The 21033-nt window shown below is 42.9% G+C and overlaps 1 protein-coding gene across 3 annotated transcripts in view; it reads left to right on the forward strand.

Annotated features, from left to right (window-relative positions):
- The window catches only part of plod2 (procollagen-lysine, 2-oxoglutarate 5-dioxygenase 2), a 185224-nt gene extending 165473 nt beyond the window's left edge, over positions 1–19751 (forward strand). Inside the window, exons 19-21 of one of the 3 annotated variants that reach the window (XM_059993497.1) lie at positions 1613–1759; positions 12935–13060; positions 18649–19751. In XM_059993497.1, coding sequence (XP_059849480.1) covers positions 1613–1759; positions 12935–13060; positions 18649–18804 — 429 coding nt within the window. In that variant the 3' untranslated portion in view covers positions 18805–19751. The remainder of the gene's footprint in view (positions 1–1612; positions 1760–12934; positions 13061–18648) is intronic. The other 2 variants (XM_059993501.1, XM_059993502.1) reach the window with 2 other exon arrangements.
- The last annotated feature ends 1282 nt before the right edge of the window (positions 19752–21033 follow it).

Below are 21033 nucleotides of genomic sequence, written 5' to 3' on the forward strand. Positions count from 1 at the left end.
TATAGCAAAATATTTACTGAGATTGCCCCAGGTGGTGGGGAGAAAGGCGTGTTAACTGATGATCTAAAGAATGGTCTATTATCGATGAAGGCAATAAATTTTAAAATACTTACTAGCAGAAAATGGGCAAAAACTGCCAAATACATCTCAATATATGACTCCATCTGCTTTGGTTCTAGAAAGTGTAGAACACAATACTCAAGAAATGGTGAAAAGACAGAAGCAATAGAAGTCTAGTAAATTACGAAGTTGCACTCACACAGAACATTTTTCTGTCATAGCAATGTGGTTATGCAGTTGGACACTGTTCCAGATTCCAGCACGTACCAGTTTCCATACTGTGAAACTGTCATATTATCAACTATAAACTACTTTGTTTCTGATTTCCTGAAATGGTATGAAAAGCATTTTTTGTGACATCTCCACAAAATCTCTGGAATTTCCTTTTTAAACTCTCCCTGCTCCTCTCTCCCTCTTTCCCAATAAGATGCACCTTAACTTTCATCCCTGACCAAGTTTTTGATTACCTGACCAAATTCAGCATCGGATTTTGTGATAACAATGGTCGTTTAGAACAACAAAGGCAATTTGTAAATACAGAGTGATGGTCAAAGATGACAGCAAGACTTTAGAAAATGTGGATTTCTGCAAAATCTGGACAGCCACAAAAATTGACTCAGTAATTTTGTCATGGATGTTTCCAAAGGATTTAAATTCTAAGACAGTGGTTCAGATTAAGCCATTCGGCCCATTGAGTCTGCTCTGCCATTCCATTATAGCTGATTTTTTTTTTATCCCTCGCAACCCTATTCTCCCTGTAACCTTTGTGGTCCTTATTAATCAAGAATTTATCAACATCTGCTTTAAAAATACTCAATGTCATGGCTTTCACAGCCATCTGTAGCAATAAGTTCCACAGATTCACAATCCTGGTGACTAAATAAATCTCTCCTTATCTCTGTTCTAACAGGACATCCTTTTATTCGAAGTCTGTGACCTCTGGTTCCAGACTCCCCCGATATAGGAGAGGTCCTGTCCACATCCACTCTATCTAGGCCTTTCAATATTCAATAGGTTTCAGTGAGTTCTCTCCTTTATTCTCCTAAATTGCAATAAGTACAAGCCCAGTATTCAGGACACTTACAAAGACAGGTGTGTAAAAAGGGCCTGAAAGATCATTGGGGACCCAAGTCACCCCAAGCACGAACTGTTCCAGCTGCTACCATCCAGGAAATAGTATCGCAGCATAAAAGCCAGGACCAGCAGGCTCTGGGTTAGCTTCTTCCACCAGGGCATCAGACTGATCAACTAATGCTGACGCAACTGTATTTCTATGTTGTGTTGACTATCCTGTTGTACATAATATTTATCATAAATTACTATAGTTTCATATTGTACATTTAGGCGGAGATATAGCGTAAAGATTTTTACTCCTCATGTATATGAAGGCTGTAAGAAATAGTCAATTCAATTCAAACACTGCTCGTATATTAACCATTTCATTCCCAGGAATGATATTTACATGACCTTTAAAGTGTTTGCTTCAATGTTGGTATTCTAGCTCTTCCAAAGCTGAAAGTTCTCAGGCTCTGATGGTTTGGCTGTATTTTAGGATAAGCGACTAGTGGGCGGATATGAAAATGTTCCCACCGATGACATACACATGACTCAGATTGGTCTGGATCAGGTGTGGCTACACTTCATTCGGGAGTACATCGCTCCAGTTACACTGAAGCTGTTTTCTGGTTATCACACTAAGGTACGTCTCAAGCTTCAAGTGTTCTACATCAACAGAGACATCGAGAAACGTGTTACGCCAACTGCTAGCTGGGCAATATGAATATTGAAATGAGGCATTCAAAAAGCATCAAAAAGAACTGATGGTACATAGTTCTTAAATTGTTTGTTAAGATATGCTGGAGTGATATTGTTACCGATTTCTGCACTGACTTTTCACTAAGCATTTATATTTAAGGATTTAGTTCAAAGTATTTTATTATCAAAGTACATGTATGTCACCATTTATCAGAATCTGAATCAGGTTTAATATCGTCGGTATTTGTTGTGAGTTATTTTCTTGTGGGAATAATAGCCATAACAGAATCAATGTAAGACTCTCCAACTTGGGCATTCAACCAGAGTGCAGAAGAGAACAAACAGCAAATACAAAAAGAAGAAATAATAATAATTTATAAAAATTATAAAAATAAAAAAAATTGAAAATAAATAAATAAAATAAAATAAAATAAAATTTTGAGAGGGATAGATAGAGTTGACGTGAATAGGCTGTTTCCATTGAGAGTAGGGGAGATTCAAACTAGAGGACATGATTTGAGAGTTAGGGGGCAGAAGTTTAAGGGAAAACACGAGAGGGTATTTCTTTACTCAGAGAGTGATAGCTGTGTGGAATGAGCTTCCTGTAGAAGTAGTAGAGGCCAGTTCAGTTGTGTCATTTAAGGTAAAATTGGATAGGTATATGGACAGGAAAGGAGTGGAGGATTATGGGCTGAGTGCGGGTAGGTGGGACTAGGTGATATTAAGAGTTCGGCACGGACTAGGAGGGCCGAGATGGCCTGTTTCCGTGCTGTGATTGTTATATGGTTATAATAAATAAGCAATAAAAATGGAGAACATGAGATGAAGAGTCCATAGGTTGTGTGAACATTTCAATGATGTGGCAAGTGAAGTTACTCCTCTAGTTCAATGATGGTTGAAGGTAATAACTGTTACTGAACCTGGTGTTGAGTCTTGTCACAGTGTTTCATTTTGATGTGCTCAGCCGTTTGTGGGGCTTTACCCATGATGCACTGAGCTGTATCTACTACTTTTTCTATGATTTTCCATTCAAGGGCATTGATCTTTCCTCACCAGACAGTGATACAGCTAGTCATATGCTCTCCACCACACATCTATAGAGGTTTTTCCAAAGTTTTAGATGTCATGCCGAATTGCTGCAAACTCCTGGAAGTAGAGATGCTGCCTTGCTTTATTCATTTGGCTAACATTTAATAGGGAGTTTCTAGAGTAGGTTACAGGGTCAGCACAACCATGTGTGGGCTGAAGGGCCTATAATGTGCTGTAGATTTCTATGTTCTGTGTACGTTACCCTTGTATCCCTCAAGTCAGCCTTGGCACATTTCCTGTTTTGAACCAGTTGTGAAACTATATTTGTCAATCATAAAAGTCTTAATTTCTTTAATATGCTACAAAGTATATCACAGAGTTACTGATTGCAACCAATATTTGTCTTCAATAGCACAGAAGTACAATGTATTATAGTGAGAAGCAGCATTTCATTCTAATCTTCACAGGCTGAATCCATTACTAAATATTGGTTCTGTCTGTCATGATATGGTAGTACATTGCTGCAACTAGCAGAGCTGCTGAAGACCTGGATCCAAGCCCTACCTCAGGTTTTGTCTGTGTGGAGTTTGGCTGTTCTCCCTGTGCCTGTGTGGGTTTCCTCCCGGTGCTCTGTTTACCTCCCACATCCCAAAGGTATGCAGGTTGGTAGGTCAATTAGCCAGTATAATTATTAGTCATTAGGGGAATATTGAGATTGGAGTGGTGTTGATGAGAATTCAGGGAGAATAAAAAAAAAGAACAGGATTAATGTGGGATAAGTAAATGATGATCGGCAAGGATTTAGTGAGCCGAAGGGCTTATTTTTCTGCTCTAAACCTCCGTTAATTTGCACATGTTAGAAGATTGAACAGTACAGTACAGGACCTTTGGCCCACAAAGTTGTCCCGACCTTTTAACATACTCTAAGATCAATCTAACCCTTCCCTCCTCCCTGGCCCTCCATTTTCCTTTCATCCATGTGCCTATTTGATATTCTCTAAAAACTCACAAATAAATCAACCACTACTACTGTAACTGGCAATGCATTCCACCCACGCACCACTCTGGGTGGGAGAGATAAAACCTACCTCATGGTATCCCCCCTGTGCACCCTCATATTAGCCATTTCAGCCCTGGGAAAAAGTTGCTGGCTGTCCACTCGATCTATACCTCTTATCATCTTATACCCTTCTGTCCAGTTACCTCTCATCCTCCTTCACCCTAGAGAGAAAGTTCCAGATTGCTCAACCTTTCCTCATATGTTATCCTCTCTAATCCAGGTAGCAGCTTGGTAGATGTCTGCACCTTCTCTAAAGTTCCCACATCCTTCCTATAATGGGGGGACCAGAATTAAAGACAATACTCCAAGTATAGTCTAACAAGAGTTTTATAGAGCTGCAACATTACCTTGCAGCTCTTGAACTCAATCCACCAACTGAGGACAACTGACCCTATCAATGTGCACAGCAACTCTGAGGGATCTATGCACATGGATCTCAAGCTACCACACCACTGCTGAGAATTCTGCTGTCAACCCTGTGCTCTGCCTTCACGTTCAACCTTCCAGAGTGTATCAGTTCACAGTTTTCCATATTAAACTCCATCTGCCACTTCTCTGCCCAGCTCTGCATCCTGTCAATGTCCCATCCCGGTGTCTACAGCAGCACCACACATGATCCACAACACCAAATCTATACTTTAATTAACCCACCCTGCCACTTCCTCATTCAAATCGTTTACAAAAATCACAAAGCAGATCCATGCAGAACACCACTGCAAACTGATCTCTAAGCAGAGTATGCTCCATCTACTACCACCCTCTGCTTCTGTGGGCAGACCAATTCTAAGTTCCTGCAGCCAAATTTCCCTGGGTCCCATGTCTCCTGATTTTTGGAACCTATCGTGGGGAACTTTATCAAATGTCTTGCTCAAATCTGTATACTCCACAAGCAGTGCTTGACCGTCATCAATTTGATTTCTCACTTCCTCAAAGAATTCAATTAGGCTCATGTGCAACTGATTCAATTAGAAACTGATTGGAAAGCTGAGCCTACTGGGACTGAACACCTCCCTCTGCAAATGGATCCTAGACTTCCTGACTGGGAGACCTCAGTCAGTCCAGATCAGGAGCAGCATCTCCAACACCATCACACTGAGCACGGGGGCTCCCCAGGGCTGTGTGCTCAGTCCACTGCTGTTCACTCTGCTGGCACATGACTGTGCTGCAACACACAGCTCGAACCACATCATCAAGTTCGCCGATGACACGACCGTGGTGGGTCTCATCAGCAAGAACGACGAGTCAGCATACAGAGAGGAGGTGCAGCGGCTAACAGACTGGTGCAGAGCCAACAACCTGTCTCTGAATGTGAGCAAAACAAAAGAGATGGTTGTTGACATCAGGAGGGCACAGAGTGACCATTCCCTGCTGAACATCGACGGCTCCTCGGTAGATATCATTAAGAGCACCGCATTTCTTGGTATTCACCTGGCGGAGAATCTCACCTGGTCCCTCAACACCAGCTCCACAGCAAAGAAAGCCCAACAGCGCCTCTACTTTCTGCGAAATCTGTGAAAAGTCCATCTCCCACCCCCAATCCTCATCACATTCTACAGGTGTTGTATTGAGAGTATCCTGAGCAGCTGCATCACTGCCTGGTTCGGAAATTGTACCATCTCGGATCGTAAGACCCTGCAGCGGATAGTGAGGCCAGCTGAGAAGATCATCAGGGTCTCTCTTCCCACCATTACGGACGTTTACACTACACCCTGCATCCGCAAAGCAAACAGCACTAGGAACGACCCCACACACCCCTCATACAAACCTTTCTCCCTCCTGCCATCTGGGAAAAGGCTCCGAAGCATTTGGGCTCTCACGACCAGACTATGTAACAGTTTCTTCCCCCAAGCTGTCAGACTCCTCAATACCCAGAGCCTGGACTGACACCTTACTGCCCTATTGTCTTGTTTATTATTTATTGTAATGCCTGCACTGTTTTGTGCACTTTATGTAGTCCTGGATAGGTCTGTAGTCCAGTGGAGTTTTTTTTCTGAGTTGTTTTTACGTAGTTCAGTCTAGTTTTTGTACTGTGTCATGTAACACCGTGGTCCTGAAAAACGTTGTCTCATTTTTACTATGTACTGTACCAGCAGTTATGGTCGAAATGACAATAAAAATGACTTGACTTGATGAGGCGCAGCCTGTCCCTCACAAAGCTATGCCAACTATTCTTAATCAGGTGATGCTTCTCCAAAAGCTTGTAAATCCTCTCCCTAAGAATCCTCTCCAGCAGTTTGCCCAACATTGACGTACGACTCACTGGTCTAGAATTCCCAGGATAATCTCTTAAATGCCACTATCCTATCTTTTACCACTGTTTTATCTTCCACTATCACCTTTGACAGTGCATCTAGTCACCTACTATTCTGTTATTAAACTAACTGTATCCTTTACATTCCCTTTAAACTTTTCCCCTCTCACCTTAAACCACTGAGGCATACCATGAGGCAAAGGTTCTGGCTGCCTGTCCTGTCTATCCATCTCAGACTTCTATCATATCGACTCTATTTACGCTCCAGTTAAATCTATTTGAGTGTATCCCAACTCTCCCTTTCGCTTGCACCCTTTAATCCAGGCAGCATCCGGGTGAACCTTTTCTTCACCCTTTCTAAATTCTCCACACCCTTCCTATAATGGCCCAGCCAGAACTGGGTGCAATGCTCAAAGTGTATGATCCAAGTGTATGCAATATGATTCCAAGAGGAAAGACTTTGTTTAATCAACTAGTTGCTACTCAGCTGGTTCATGGACAGATGAGCACAGAAAAGAATTACTCCAGGGATTGCCTGAAGTGACTAATCCATTGCAATAATCTTTCAGCTACTGACCATATCCATCACTGTAACTATATTCTGGCCTGACTGTTTATTTTCAGCAGATTGGACCCATTTAGATTTGTTAAATTCTGAATTCACACAACAGGGTTATAAATTGCCCTCTCAATCCAACTGAAAACTAACCCAATAAATGCAAGTCCCAATAAGAGATGGTAGTACAAGAATTATTGTTTCTCTGTCATGCCTTGTGGCGCAACAGACAGCAACCTTGCCATTTCTTTAGCATGTGTCTGTAGTTTTTATGAGGGCAAGTTGCTAGCTCGACGCTCCACCCAGCACAAGTGTAAACCGTAACAAGGAGCCTGCTGGATCTGAACCCGGGACCAGTCATCTTGAAGACTAGTGCAAATGCCACTACACCACCGGCACAAGTACAACAGTACCATCTAGAATATTAGCCTTTAGTATTCTGGCCAGGGGAGGAATGTGTAAGGAAGGTGCAGGCAGAGTATGTGGGGTACATATCACTCACTTCTCTGGAAATGTGCTGGACCTTGTGAAGTTCTGGAAAAGGGAGGCACCTTGGATTTCCTATTCAATCAGCCATTCATTGCAGCCACACTAAAGGGCAGATGTCAAGTGGATGATATACTATTCTCCACAGAAAGAGAAAGATTAAAGTGTTGGGACCATTAGCTACATCTGTTCTCAACCTACAAGAATAATCTGAAATATCGAAGCAGGATTGTGTCTGATTGTTAGCAAGTATGTGCTACTTACTGATGTGGGGGTCCTGCAGTGTTCGTGGTTGTGGTAGCTAATCGTTTTTTAGTGCAGCTTGTAAAGTGCTCCCCCTGAGTGTTAAAGTAATCCACAATGATGATATTAGTGATTGGAGAAGGATTGTCAGTGGAGTTGTAGAATCGACCAGGAGCATGCTTTGCAATCCACTTTTATATATGCACGCATTCATAAGAGATGAACTTGGAACAATAAGAAATACCTAGGTTTGGATGCTAAAGTTCAAAGTAAATTTATAATCAAAATACACGTTACCATATACAACCCTGATACTCATTTTCTTGTAGGCGTATTCAGTAAATCTACAAAATAATGACCATAGAAGAATCATTGAACAGCCACTCAACCTGGGCATTCAACTAAAGTGCAAATACAAAAAAAAGAAAGAATAATAAATAAATAAACAACATACTGTATATTGAGAACATGAGATGAAGAATCCTTGAAAGTGAGTCCATTGGTTGTGGGAGCATTTCAGTGATGGGGCAGGTGAAGTTGAATAAATTTATCCCCTTTGTTTAAAGAGCCTGATGTTTGAGGGGTGGTAACTGTGGTGGTGTGAGTCCTGATAGCAGCAGTGAGAAGAGAGCATGTCCTGGGTGGTGGGAAAGGGGGTGCCCTGGATGTTGGATGCTGCATTCCTGTGACAGTGTTTCATGTAGGTGTGCTCAGTGATGGGGAGGGCTTTACCCGTGTTGGACTGGACCATATCCACTCATTTTTCTAGGAATTTCCTTTCAAGAACATTGGTGTTTCCATTCCAAGCTGTGATGCAGCCAGTCAATTGACTGTCCCTGACATTCCTATAGAAGTTTGTCAAAATTTTAGATGTCATGCCAAATCTCCACAAAAACATCTAACGAAATAGAGGCACTGCTTGCTTTCTTCGTGATGGCACTTACAGTGTGCCTAAGCCCAGAACAGGCCCTCCAAAACAATAACACCCAGGAATTTAAAGTTGCTGACCCTCTCCACCTCTGATCCTCTGGTAAGGACTGGCTCGTGGGCCTCTGGGTTCCTTCTCCCAAAGTCAATAATCAGTTCCTTGGTTTTGCTAGCATTGAGTAAGATATTGTTATGACACCACTCAGCCAGATTTTTAATCTCCCTCCCAGTTGAAGTTATTTTAATACATGTATATTTTACTGTGTTATTGGAATTGGTAGTGGGCTGGAGATAAGTTGCTACCAAAAGAGGTGTAAGGCACTCTTTCCCTCCACTAGCCTGCAAATCACCCTTGGGCAAGGGGTAGCCCCCCCCCACCCCCCCACCCCCCAGGATCAGCGTCACACTGAAACCAGAGAGACAGCCTGAAGAGTATTGATAATGGCTGGGGGTCACCCGTCTTGTAAAGACACTGCCCAGAAGAAGGCAATGGCAAACCGCTTGTGTTGAAAAATTTGCCAAGGATAATCATGGTCAAAAGACATGGTGCATGATTTTGAAATTGAGATTACCAGAAGACCTAGTAGGACTTTTTTGATAGCCTTGTCTTATGGCACAGAGGTCTATGTTTGGGAGCAGTTGCAGAGTAATGGAAGGGAAGGGTAATTTTTTACTTTTTTTATTGAGGTACAGTGCAGAATTCGCATTTCAGGCCCCTTTGAGCCACACCATTCAGCATTTAACCCGAACCTAATCTCTCCCTCTCCCAGTGTAGAGTGCCCTCCTGCTTCAAGTTATTCACCACTGTCCCTGTGCCAGAAAAGACCAAGGTAACATGCCTGAATAGCTGGCGTCCTGTTGCACTCACCTCAATAATAAGCAAATGCTTTGAGACGTACAACCAAGCTGGAGGAACTCAGCAGGTTGGGCAGCATCTGTGGAAATGAGCAGTCAATGTTTCGGGCCGAGACCCTTTGTCAGGACTGAAGGAGGAGGGGGCAGGGGCCCCATAAAGAAGGTGGGGGGAGGGTGGGAAGGAGAAGGCTGGTAGGTGTCAGGTGAAAAACCAGTAAGAGGAAAGATCAGGGGGAGGGGATAGGCAGGAGAGGTGAAGAAGGAATGTAAGGGGAAAGCACTATGGGTAGTAGAAGAAGGCAGAATCATGAGAGGGGTGATAGGCAGCTGGAGGAGGAGGCAGAATGAAAGTGGGATGTGGAGAGGGAATTACCAGAAGTTGGAGAATTCAGTGTTCATACCAAGGGGCTGGAGGCTACCCAGATGGTATATGAGGTGTTGCTGCTGCAACCTGAGTATGGCCTCATCATGGCAGTAGAGGAGGCCATGTATGGACATATCCGAATGGGAATGTGAAGAGAGTTGAAGTGGGTGGCAACCTGGAGATCCTGTCTGTTGTGGCAGACGGAGCGGAGGTGCTCGATGAAGCGATCGCCCAATCTGCGTCAGGTCTCGCCGATGTAGAGGAGGCTGCACTGGGAGCACCGGATGCAATAGATTACCCCAACAGACTCACAAGTGAAGTGAAGTGTTGCCTCACCTGGAAGGACTGTTTGGGGCCCTAAATGGTGGAAAGAGAGGAAGTGTAGGGACAGGTGTAGCACTTCCGCTTGCAGGGATAAGTACCGGGTGGGAGATCTGTGGGGAGGGACGTGTGAACTAGACAGTCGTGGAGGGAGCGATCCCTGTGAAAAGCAGAGGGAAAGATGTGCTTAGTGGTGGGATCCTGTTGAAGGTGGCGGAAGTTGCGGAGGATAATATGCTGTATCCAGAGGCTGGTGGGTTGGTAGGTGAGGACAAGGGGAACACGGTCCCTGTTGTGGTGACGGGAGGATGGGGTGAGGGCTGAAGTGTGGGAAATGGAGGAGATGCGGGTGAGGGCATTATTGATGATGGCAGAAGGGAAACCACGATTCTTAAAGAAAGAGGACATTTGAGATGTCCTGGAATGGAAAGCCTCATTCTGGGAGCAGATGTGGCAGAGACGGAGGAACTGGGAATAGGGAATAGCACTTTTACATTTGGCAGGGTGGGAAGAGGCATAATCAAGGTAGTTATGGGAATCCATGGGTTTATAGAAGATGTCGGTGGACAGTCTATCTCCAGAGATGGAGACCGAGAGATCAAGAAAGGGGAGAGAAGTGTCCCAGATGGACCAAGTGAATTTGAGGGCTGGGTGAAAGTTAGAGGCAAAGTCGATGAAATTGACGAGCTCAACATGGGTGCAGGAAGCAGCACCAATGTAGTCATCAATGTAGCGAAGGAAAAGTTGAGGAGCAGTACCAGTATAGATTTGGAGCATAGGCTGTTCCACATTCCCACAAAGAGGCAGGCGTAGCTAGGGCCCATGTGAGTACTTATAGCTACATCCTTGGTCTTAAGAAAGTGGGAAGAGCCAAAAGAGAAGTTATTAAGTGTGAGTACCAGTTCCACCAACTGGGGGAGTGTGGAGGTGTTGGGGAGCTGGTAAGGTCTATTGTCAAGAAAGTAGTAGAGGGCTTTGAGGCTGCCTTGATGGGGAATTGAAGTGTGTAAGGATTGGACATCCATGGTAAAAATGAAGCGGTCGGGACCGGGAAACTGGAAGTTATTGAAGAGGTGGAGGGCATGGGATGTATCCCGGATGTAGGTGGGGAGGGACTATGGGTGACAAAATGGAGTCCAGGTAGGATACAAGTTCAGTGGGGCAGGAGCAGGCCAAAACTATGGGTCTACCGGGACAGTCAGGCTTGGATCTTGGGGAGGAGGTAAAATGAGCTGTGTGGGGTGTGGGAATGATGAGTTTTTTGGCTGAGGATGGAAGGTCTCCGGAGTTGATAAGGGTGGTGATGGTATGGGAGACAATGGTTTGATGTTGTTTGGTGGGGTCCTGTGGCAGGGGTAAGTAAGAGGAGGTATCAGAGAGCTGCCATTTGGCCTCAGTGAGGTAGAGGTCCATCCGCCAGACCACTACGGCACCACCTTTGTCTGCGGGTTTGATGGTGAGGTTAGGATTAGTGCGGAGAGAGTGGAGGGCAGTGCATTCAAAGGGAGTGAGGTTGGAACAGGAGAGAGGAGTGGTGAAGTTGAGACGGTTGTTGTCTCAGCTGTGTGGTGAAAAATGCTTTGAGAGGCTGGTCAACGATTACATCTGCAGCTTGCTAACACCCAAACTGGACCCCCTACAATTCACCTACCGACACAACCGATCGACAGATGACGCAATAGCCACAGCTCTACACACCGTACTCGCACGTCTGGAGAAGAAGGATGCTTATGTGAGAATGCTGTTCTTGGACTACAGTTCAGCATTCAACACCATGATTCCCTTCAGGCTCAACAAGAAGCTCGGAGACCACGGCCTTGACCCTGCCTTTGCAGCCGGATCCTGGCTGATCACTGGCAGGTGGTAATAGTGGGCTCCCTCACCTCCACCCCTCTGACCCTCAACACAGGAGCCCCTCAGGGCCGTGTACTAAGTCCCCTCCTTTACTCTCTGTCTACCCATGACTGTGTCACCACACACAGCTCTAATGTGCTAATTACATTTGCTGACGAGTCTACATTGTTTGGCCTAATCTCATACAATAACAAGGTGACCCACAGGGTAGAATTCATCTCTCTGACCCAGTGGTGTCAAGAAACAACTTCTCCCTCAATGTCACAAAAACAAAGGAGCTGGTTGTGGATTACAGAAGGAATGCAGGCAGGCTAATTCCTATTGACATCAATGGATCTCGGGTTGAGAGGGTGAACAGCTTTAAGTTCCTCAGCATAAACATCACCGAGGATCTCACATGGTCTGCACACACCAGCTGTGTGGAGAAAAAGGCACAACGGCACCTCTTTCACCTCAGATGGTTGAAAAAGGTTTGGTATGGGCCCCAAAATCCTATCTACTTTATAGAGGGGCACAATTGAGAGCATCCTGACTGGCTGCATCACTGCCTGGTATGGGAACTGTACCTCCCTTAATCGCAGGACTCTGCAGACATCCCAGCACATTGGGAACTTCCCATGATTCAGGACACTTACAAGGACAGGTGTATAAAAAGAGCCTGTGGGATCATTGGAGACCCAAGCCATTCCAACCACAAACTATTCCAGCTGCTACCATTCAGGAAGCAGTACTACAGCATAAAAGACAGGACCAACAGGCTCCAGGACAGCTTCTTCCACCGGGCCATCAGACTGATGAACTCATGCTGATTTGAGTGTATTTCTATATTACATTCACTGTTTTATATATATATATATATTATAAATTACTATGATTGCACATTTAGATGGAGACGTAACGGAAAGATTTTTACTCCTTATGCATGTGAAGGATGTTCGAAATAAAGTCAATTCAATTCAACAACTTCCAATGACCAATTAGCCTACCAGCTGGTACTTCTTCGGACTGTGGGTGGAAACTGGAGCATCCAGAGGAAACCCACGTGGGCACGTGGAAAACATTCAAGCTCCTTACAGACAGCGGCGGGAATTGATGAACACATCATTGTTGCAGTGTCTGTATAAAGAATTAAACTGCACGGAGGTCCTTAATGTTGATTTATTTGCTTTCCAGGGATTTGCCATGCTGAACTTCGTTGTGAAGTATACACCGGAGAGACAGGCCTATCTAAGGCCTCATCATGACTCCTCTACATTCACAATCAATATCGCCTTAAATAATAAAGGAATAGATTACCAGGTGCGTTAAACATGCATTGTACTTGAATATTGAAGACCTTGCTATCAAAGATCTATATTTTTGCTTTAATTTTGACTGTTGTCTAGGTGTGATTAATGTAACTGTCAAAATGATACAGGGTTTGTTGTTTGGCCCTCAGCTACTCAAATGGATTTGATGAGGGAGTTTGGCATAATATATCCAAGTTTGCAGATTACCAGTAAGGTGCAAAAATAACATGTACCAAAGCTTGAAAGAGGAAAGCCATCTAAGCTCTAGCCCAGAAGCTGTGGAACCGTGAAAGGATCCACTTTAATAGGAAGAACAAAGCAGAATATTTCTAGAAGATGGAGACTGGTACTTGGAGGGATTCAGGCTAGCATAGACCCATGGAAAGTTTTTTTTTAAAACTAGAAGGCGATAGAAATTTTGTTTCTTCTACAAAGGGGTTGTGCATGAAGGTAAATTTTGCAACTGACTAGAATAATTCACAAAGTTTAGATTTCCTAACTCAGAAAAGGTTTTTTACTATACAAACTGAAATTCTGAAAGAACTCAGCCAGTCAGGTCAAGCAGTATCTATCTATCTCAAGGAATCAGTTAATATTTCCAGTCAAAGATCTTTTATCAGTTCTGGAATTTCTGTCTTTGGTTCATATTCTAGCATCTGCAGCTTGAGCTGATTTCCACAAAAGGAGATACTTGCTTTGGAGGATTTGAGTGAATAGATCCACAGGATGGGATATCCCCAATGGATGCATAGTGCTTGCATTTTCTGCAGCTTGGAAGAATGCAATAGATAAGATTGTCAGGAGACGTGCAGAGGAAGTCCCTGTAGCTCAACAATCCCCAACATAGGCTGCAACTTCAGGGTAAGGGGTTGTCTGTTCAGGACTTGGATGAGAAGAGTTCTCATACGGATGGTTGTGACCCTTGGAAGCCACTGTCTTGGAGACTGTGCTGAGGCAATTGTCCTGCATGTTCAAGATTGAAATTAATGGAATCAATGGATTTGGGAACAGAACAAGAATGTTCAGCTGGTCAGCCACAATGTCATTGAAGAGCAGTCCTGGTAATTCCCAACACGTTAGCCACTTCGATTGACAACTCACACAGCAATACTTATTGTGTCTCCAGCAAGCAGTTTTTGACCCAGATTTCCCAGCCTTAGATCAAAGAAGAGCTCAAAAACAGAATGGAGGAAATGCCAGCCAAACCTTTGGAATGCAAAGTAATTTTCATTTCAAATATTTTAAAGAATGTGTTTATCATCATAATATATCTAAATCTTGTCTGCAAATCAGAGTAACTGGCTGGGTCTCAACCTTGCCTGCGCTTGCCCCATGCTTTTCCCATGCAGCTGATTAACCTGCAGCCTGGCTTCAACAGGCAGCCCTCGGAGCAAGGCAAATGGTAACGCAGACATGGGGAGTGCCTCTTGTGATTCCACTCACAAGATTGCCTTGAGCCTTGAGGCTGCTCATTGGTGTCAAAGAGCTTCATTAGCCATTGACACAGATACTGGCATATATTTTAAATGGTTCTAGATTTAAATTATTTGAAATTAACTTAAAATGAGCTCGATAAAAGTATAGATGAAGCACTTATCTTTTGAATCAAGTTTGATTCTATTCAAATTCAGATTCAGTTTATTGTCATTTAGAAACCACAAATGCAATGCAGTTTAAAAAATGAGACAACGTTCCCCCAGAAAGATATCACAAAAGCATATGACAAAACAGACTACACCAGAAAATCCACGGAACGTTTGGCAATCCCCAATCCAGAGTCCGGAGAGGCTGCTGCATATTAATATCGTGCTACTGTCTTAATGAGTGGGGTCATAGAGCCTATGATACCAGTCCCTAATGTGAAGTTGAATGACCACCTCTGGCCTAAAGCTTTTAATGAGTCCACAAACAAGAGAGCATCTGCAGATGCTGGAAATCCAAGCAACACACTCAAAATGTTGAAGGAACTCGCAGAGGCCAGGCAGCATTTATGGAAAAGAGTAAGCAGTCAATGTTTTGGGCCAGCATATTGTGTGTGTGTGTGTTGCTTAGTTGTATTGATCCATGGCATTAAAAGCTTGGGAACCTCCTGATCTTGAACAAACTCCCTCTCAACATCAGAGCTGCCAAGAATTTGTACCTTTCATTCTTCCAAGTAAAAGAACATACAAGATCTATACCTCTGAGTCTATCCCTCTGACTCATCTAAGGCAAATATAACTTTCCATGAGTATCAGATAAAACTGCAGATGCTGGAATCTGAAAGTACTGTGCATCCCGCCCACCGTGCAGAATGTTGGTGTGATTGTAAATGCAGCAGTAGTGGAGGAGATTAGCTCCCAGCTCCCTCTGACCTCCACGTTGCAGTGCGCAGATTAACGAACCAGAAATGAGCTCATCTGCAAGCAGGTCATTGCCGGGAGTGTCCGTGGAACTGGCAGCTGCTCAGGAAATTTCATCTTGTGGCTTACGATCTAGTTCACACTGCATTAGTGTATGATTCGTGACCAAAAGGCCGTGTCATTTCATCTAAAGATACTTATATTTTGGCACTCGTACCAAGGATTGTATTTCTCTGTGTCATTTGCTGTTGCTTTTCCCTCACAGCATCCATGATTCCAGCTGAGAGCTGGCATTAAAGTCAATGAATTGAGCCAACTAGTGAACTTTGCCACATTTTTGACAATTGGCTGACATCACATCTTTATTTGGGATGAACTGTTGCTCCATTAACCCAATAAGCACTAATAACACAATGGCACATTTGCATGGTGGGAGTAATATGGCACTATCAGAACCCCCAGGATTTTCATGTTTAATTTTGCTTCCTGTGATAAAGTGATTGTAATTATTAGGAGTTGTAAGCACACTGCAAATGGTATTTCAAGTTGGATGTAAGAAAAAAGAAGCAGGAGTAGGCCCCTCAACCCCTCAGGCTTGTCCTCCCGTTTCATATAATCAAGGCTGATCTGCTGAAGTCTTCATCTATTCTATGCCAGTTTCCTGTAGCCCAAAGTTCCCTGACTTTTCAAAAATGTATGTACCTCATGTATGATTAATTACCCCAATAATCTAACCACAGAGGTTAGATTAACAATCCTCTGTGGCAGAGGATTGTTAACCCTGTGCCACCCAGTGCACTACAGTCCATTATCTTTGTTCAGTGACTAGTGTAAGGATTCCCATTTTATTCTTATGTTTGAAACCTCCCATCTTTACAAAGCTTGACTGATTTAATGAAAGGAGCCGAAGTACAGATTGCAGTTAAAACAATTTCTACTGGACTACCTTCTTTCCCAAGGTGAGGAAGTAAATTTCCTGACTTAATTGTTCTTGCCATGTCTTTCTTGTGAGGCAAGTACTAACTACAAGATCAGCAGTTTTAGCTTCTATCTCCTGTGCTTTGATCACAATTCATTTGCCGTGAGGATGACTGTTTCTCTTAATACTGGCCTCAGGAAATGAAGGGAATGATGTCTCTTTATATCTTCTAATGAAGAGTACACATTTCGGAATCACACTTAGTATTATTTCTTCCAAAGAACATATTCTTAGGCTACTGACTTCATGTGCCCAATCATTGAATTAATGGACCCTCTGCTGAATACTAAACACTAGAGCAGTTAACTAGAGTAAGAGTTTGGATAGATTTAAATTCACCTGCTTGACAGTAAACCAGCTGGAATGGGTTGAGTATCCATTTCCCTCTTCACCCAGTTTTATCCTTGATAGAAAATAATACCTTAAAATCTTCTGGATTCTATTTGGGATCCTTTTCAGCATGAAACAACGAAGCAGCAGCAGAGGTCAAGGTCTCATCTGGAAGCGTTGTTCATGGGCAGAAATTTACTATCAATCGACAATTAACCACTGCATTTGGAAGCAAATGGCGAAAGAATCTTGCATAAAAATATGGTAGACTGCCAGTGATAGTGATTAGAATTTTCTGGTAATTAGCATAATTTGTAAACCTTCAGCAATTGTTGCAGGAGTTAGTTATCATCCATGAAGGGTGGATAGCAGGATAGTGGGCTAATCAATAGAGACTTCACAAACTGCTCAGAGCATCTCAATTCCCTGTCAACTCCAGCTGATTTATAATTCCAGCATGCATATATGTAGGGTACGAAGCTAATCTTCAGAAAGTTTATTCCCACATCAAACACTCTTTTAAAGCCATAAAATGTACATGTAGAGTATGCATTCTCCTCATCAAACAAGTGGCGACCTTTTGTTACCATGTTTAAAATGTACAACGGTTCATTTATTATCAATGTATACGGCTGTGAAATTCTTCTTCTCCAGATAGCCATGGAACCAAGAAAGATAAGAATAGCAGTGCGATCATTAACCCCCAAATCACCCCTCCCTGCACAAAAGATGAACACTAATGGAACAGGTACATCAAACCCCAATTCCCCCTCCCTGCACACAAAAAAAGAAAGATTAGGTGGATAAACAGAGAATTTAAAAAAAACAGTAAGACTGAAATAAAGTGTCTAGTCAAAGTCCATATCCAAAACACAGAAAATCTGGGGAATGCTCCCTGGGCACAGTGGCAGGTCTTTCTCCCTGCAGCAGTGGAGCGATCTCCCAGCAATCGAAAGGCAGGTAGCCAGCGCTCACCTTCCACATTCACCTCGAAGTTTCAATCTCCCGTGTCTCACTTTAATCAGTAAACACTGGAATCATTAGCTGGCGAAATGGAGTTGAACGTTGGCCTGTACCCCGCAGCCTTCTCGCCACAAGGTTCACACACACATACTGCCTCTGCCTTCCAGAATACTCTCAGAGACTGCAGAGTGTTGAAACTCCCAAATGATCTTCAAACGCAAATCACGAGCTCCAACGGTTCCAGAATCACAGTGAAGATTTAAAAATCTAATGTAAAAGACATAATAGAAGTGAAATACGTGGTTTCATGATCTATCAAGGAAAGGTCGACAGGAGGAGCATTGTACAGAGACGCCATCTTGACGGAAGTACATTTATGTATTTACGTAAATAACATTTTGAAGTTCAAATTAAATCTTTAGTCAAAATATATATACCTGTATGTCATCATATACTACCCCGAGATTCATTTTCCTGTGGACATTCACAGTAGAACAAAGAAATACGATCGTATCAATGAAAAACTACACACAAAAAGACTGAGAAACAACCAACATGCAAAAGAAGACAAGCTATACAAATACAAAAATAGATAAATAAATTAATAAAAACTAAGATCATGAGCTATAGAGTTGTTGAAGGTAAGTCCACAGGTTGCGAAATAGTTTAGCATTGAGGTGAGTGAAGTTATTCGTTCTGTTTGAAAGGTAATAACTGTTCCTGAACCCAGTGGTGTAGGTCCTCGGGTTCCTGTACCTCCTTCCCTGTGGTGGTAGCAAGAAGAGAGCATGGCCTGATGGCGGGGTTCATTAATGATAGTGTGACAGCACTCCTTGTACATGTACTCAATGGTAAGGGGAGTTTTTCCCCTGATGGACTGGGCTGTGTTCACCAGTTTCTGGAGGCTTTTCCATTCCAGGGCTCCTTGCTGACACCTCTGTGGGAGTGCAGCTGTTCACAAATATAACTTGTATCTCTTTGCAGGGTGGAGGCTGCAAATTCCATCGATATAACTGTTCTGTGAAGTCCCCCAGGAAAGGATGGAGTTTCATGCATCCAGGAAGATTAACACATCTTCATGAAGGGCTGCCAACTACAAATGGAACAAGATACATTGCAGTGTCTTTTGTTGATCCATAGAACTCCAGTGTCTTTGCATCCTAATGAATCCCCAGAAAGTGACTATAGGCTCTTCTCTTGAAGCTTCTGACATCCAGTTCATTAAATATATTTTAAAACAGATGTTTGAATTTTTCTGTTAGGACCCAGAAATGATTTTTATTTTAAAACAGATTTCTATTAAACTTGAATGTTATTTGTATGAAGGTAAGTGTCAGTAAAATAGGCGCTAGGCAGAAAAGCTTCTTTTGTTAAAGTTATGAAGTGCCTCTTGCTGTTGAACTGTTGAAGGGCATCTCCCAGAGATGTTGTTTCAGAGTCTTATGTTAAGATGATACAGAAGCCAAATCTGCAAATTTATTTGTTCAGGGTATTTTAATAGCCTTTGTCACTTGTTTCTTGCCTCTGGAAATGGGTTTTCACTAATGTTTTCATTCAGACCGGTTGTCTTCAATATAGCAGCCACAGGGAACCCCCTTGCCACTGTGAATAGGCCAGCTGAAATCAATCTGCATAAGTCAACTGACATTGTTCAGCCACAAAGAGACAAAATACCTTGCCCATAAGCTGTTTACTGCCAGTCCCTTCTTCCTACAAAATTGATTACTCAATCTAGTCACTTTAAATTACTTTCTTATTTTCCAGCCTGCTTTATTTTTTGAAAGAAGGGCTTGCACAACCAGTTCAGCAACACCAAACTCTTTATGAGCAGATTTTAAGTTTTTGTCTTTTGCTTATATACATACAAAACACTTTCCTAATTGATAAAAGAAATCTCTGACAAGTTCATTTACTGTTACCTGGTGTAAGACACCTTATTCACAATAAATCTATTCTGACACAATAAACTGCACAACAGAATAAAGTGTGCTGTGTGTGACCTGCCTGGGGACAGGTGGGCTAGAGTTAACTTATTCTGCCTATTGTTCTTAAGTTGAAATAAAAATAATGTTTTGTAAAAGAAGATTTGGTTGTGTCATTCAGTGAATCGTATTTTTTAAATAACAAGTGGCCAGGGGCAATTTTCTGTGGATGTTACTACAGGAGAGAAACAGGCTCTTTGGCCCTTCTGATCTGTGCTGACTTGGTCTTTTACCTAGTCCAATCTACCTGCACCAGCACTATACCCCTTGCATCCAGCTACCTATCCAAGCATCTCTTAAATGTTATAATTGAACGCTTACCACATCTGCTGACATCTCGATCCACATGCACCAAACGGAGTGAAGAAACCACTCCTCAGATTCCTCTTAAATCTAAACCTTTTAACCTAATCTTCAGTCACTGGTTCTAGTCTTGCACAGCCCAAGGGTGAAAAGAGTTCACAACATACTTATGGATTTCTGTATTGTACAAGTAGACCCTTGGTCCAGTCTTCCAAAGCACAGTGTTATTGCAAAATGATCCTGATCTAATCAAATTGTTTCAGAAAACTAAAAAGCTAGTTACCCTAATAAAGCACGATATTGTCTTGTAGCAAAACTTGTTACTCTCTGCCTGTTCTCCATCTCCCTCTGGTGCTCCCCTCCCGCTTTCCTTCTCCCTAGGCCTCCTGTCCCATGATCTCCAGCTCTGTATCCCTTTTGCCAATCACCATTCCAGCTGTCAGCTTCACCCCACCCCCTCCGGTTTTCTATCATTTTGCATTTCCCCCTTCCCCTCCTACTTCCAAATCTCTTACTATCTTTCCTTCAGTTAGTCCTGACAAAGGGTCTCAGCCCGAAACCTCGACAGTGCTTCTCCCTATAGATGCTGCCTGGCCTGCTGCGTTCCACCAGCATTGTGTGTGCGTTGCTTGAATTTCCAGCATCTGCAGATTTCCTTGTGTTTACCCTAATAAAGTAAATGTTTTCACCTGGCCCTACTGCCAGTGGAGACTGCTGGTGACAGCAAATATAAGAGTCATCAACAGTCCTCAAAACCTCTCTTGACCACATTTCAAAAGGAAAATCCACTCTGTTGATCCAAACAACTGTTCTTAAGCAAAGCAATGCTCTCACATTCCTCCTGTTTTGGACTCGTAGTGACATCAAATATAAAAGAGTACACATTCTTTCCATCAATGCAGAGGCATGGTGAAGTACAATGAAACAGACTTTTTGATCCATCAAGTCTATGCTAAGTCATCTAAACTGCCTACTCTTATTGACCTGCACTGGGACCATAGTCCTCCATATCTCTCCCTACCACCCAGGTATCTATCCAAACTTCTCTTTAATGTTGAAGTTGAGATTGCAGAAACCTTCTGCA

Source organism: Hypanus sabinus, chromosome 2, assembly GCF_030144855.1.
Source record: "Hypanus sabinus isolate sHypSab1 chromosome 2, sHypSab1.hap1, whole genome shotgun sequence".
NCBI classification, from domain to species: Eukaryota; Metazoa; Chordata; class Chondrichthyes; order Myliobatiformes; family Dasyatidae; genus Hypanus; species Hypanus sabinus.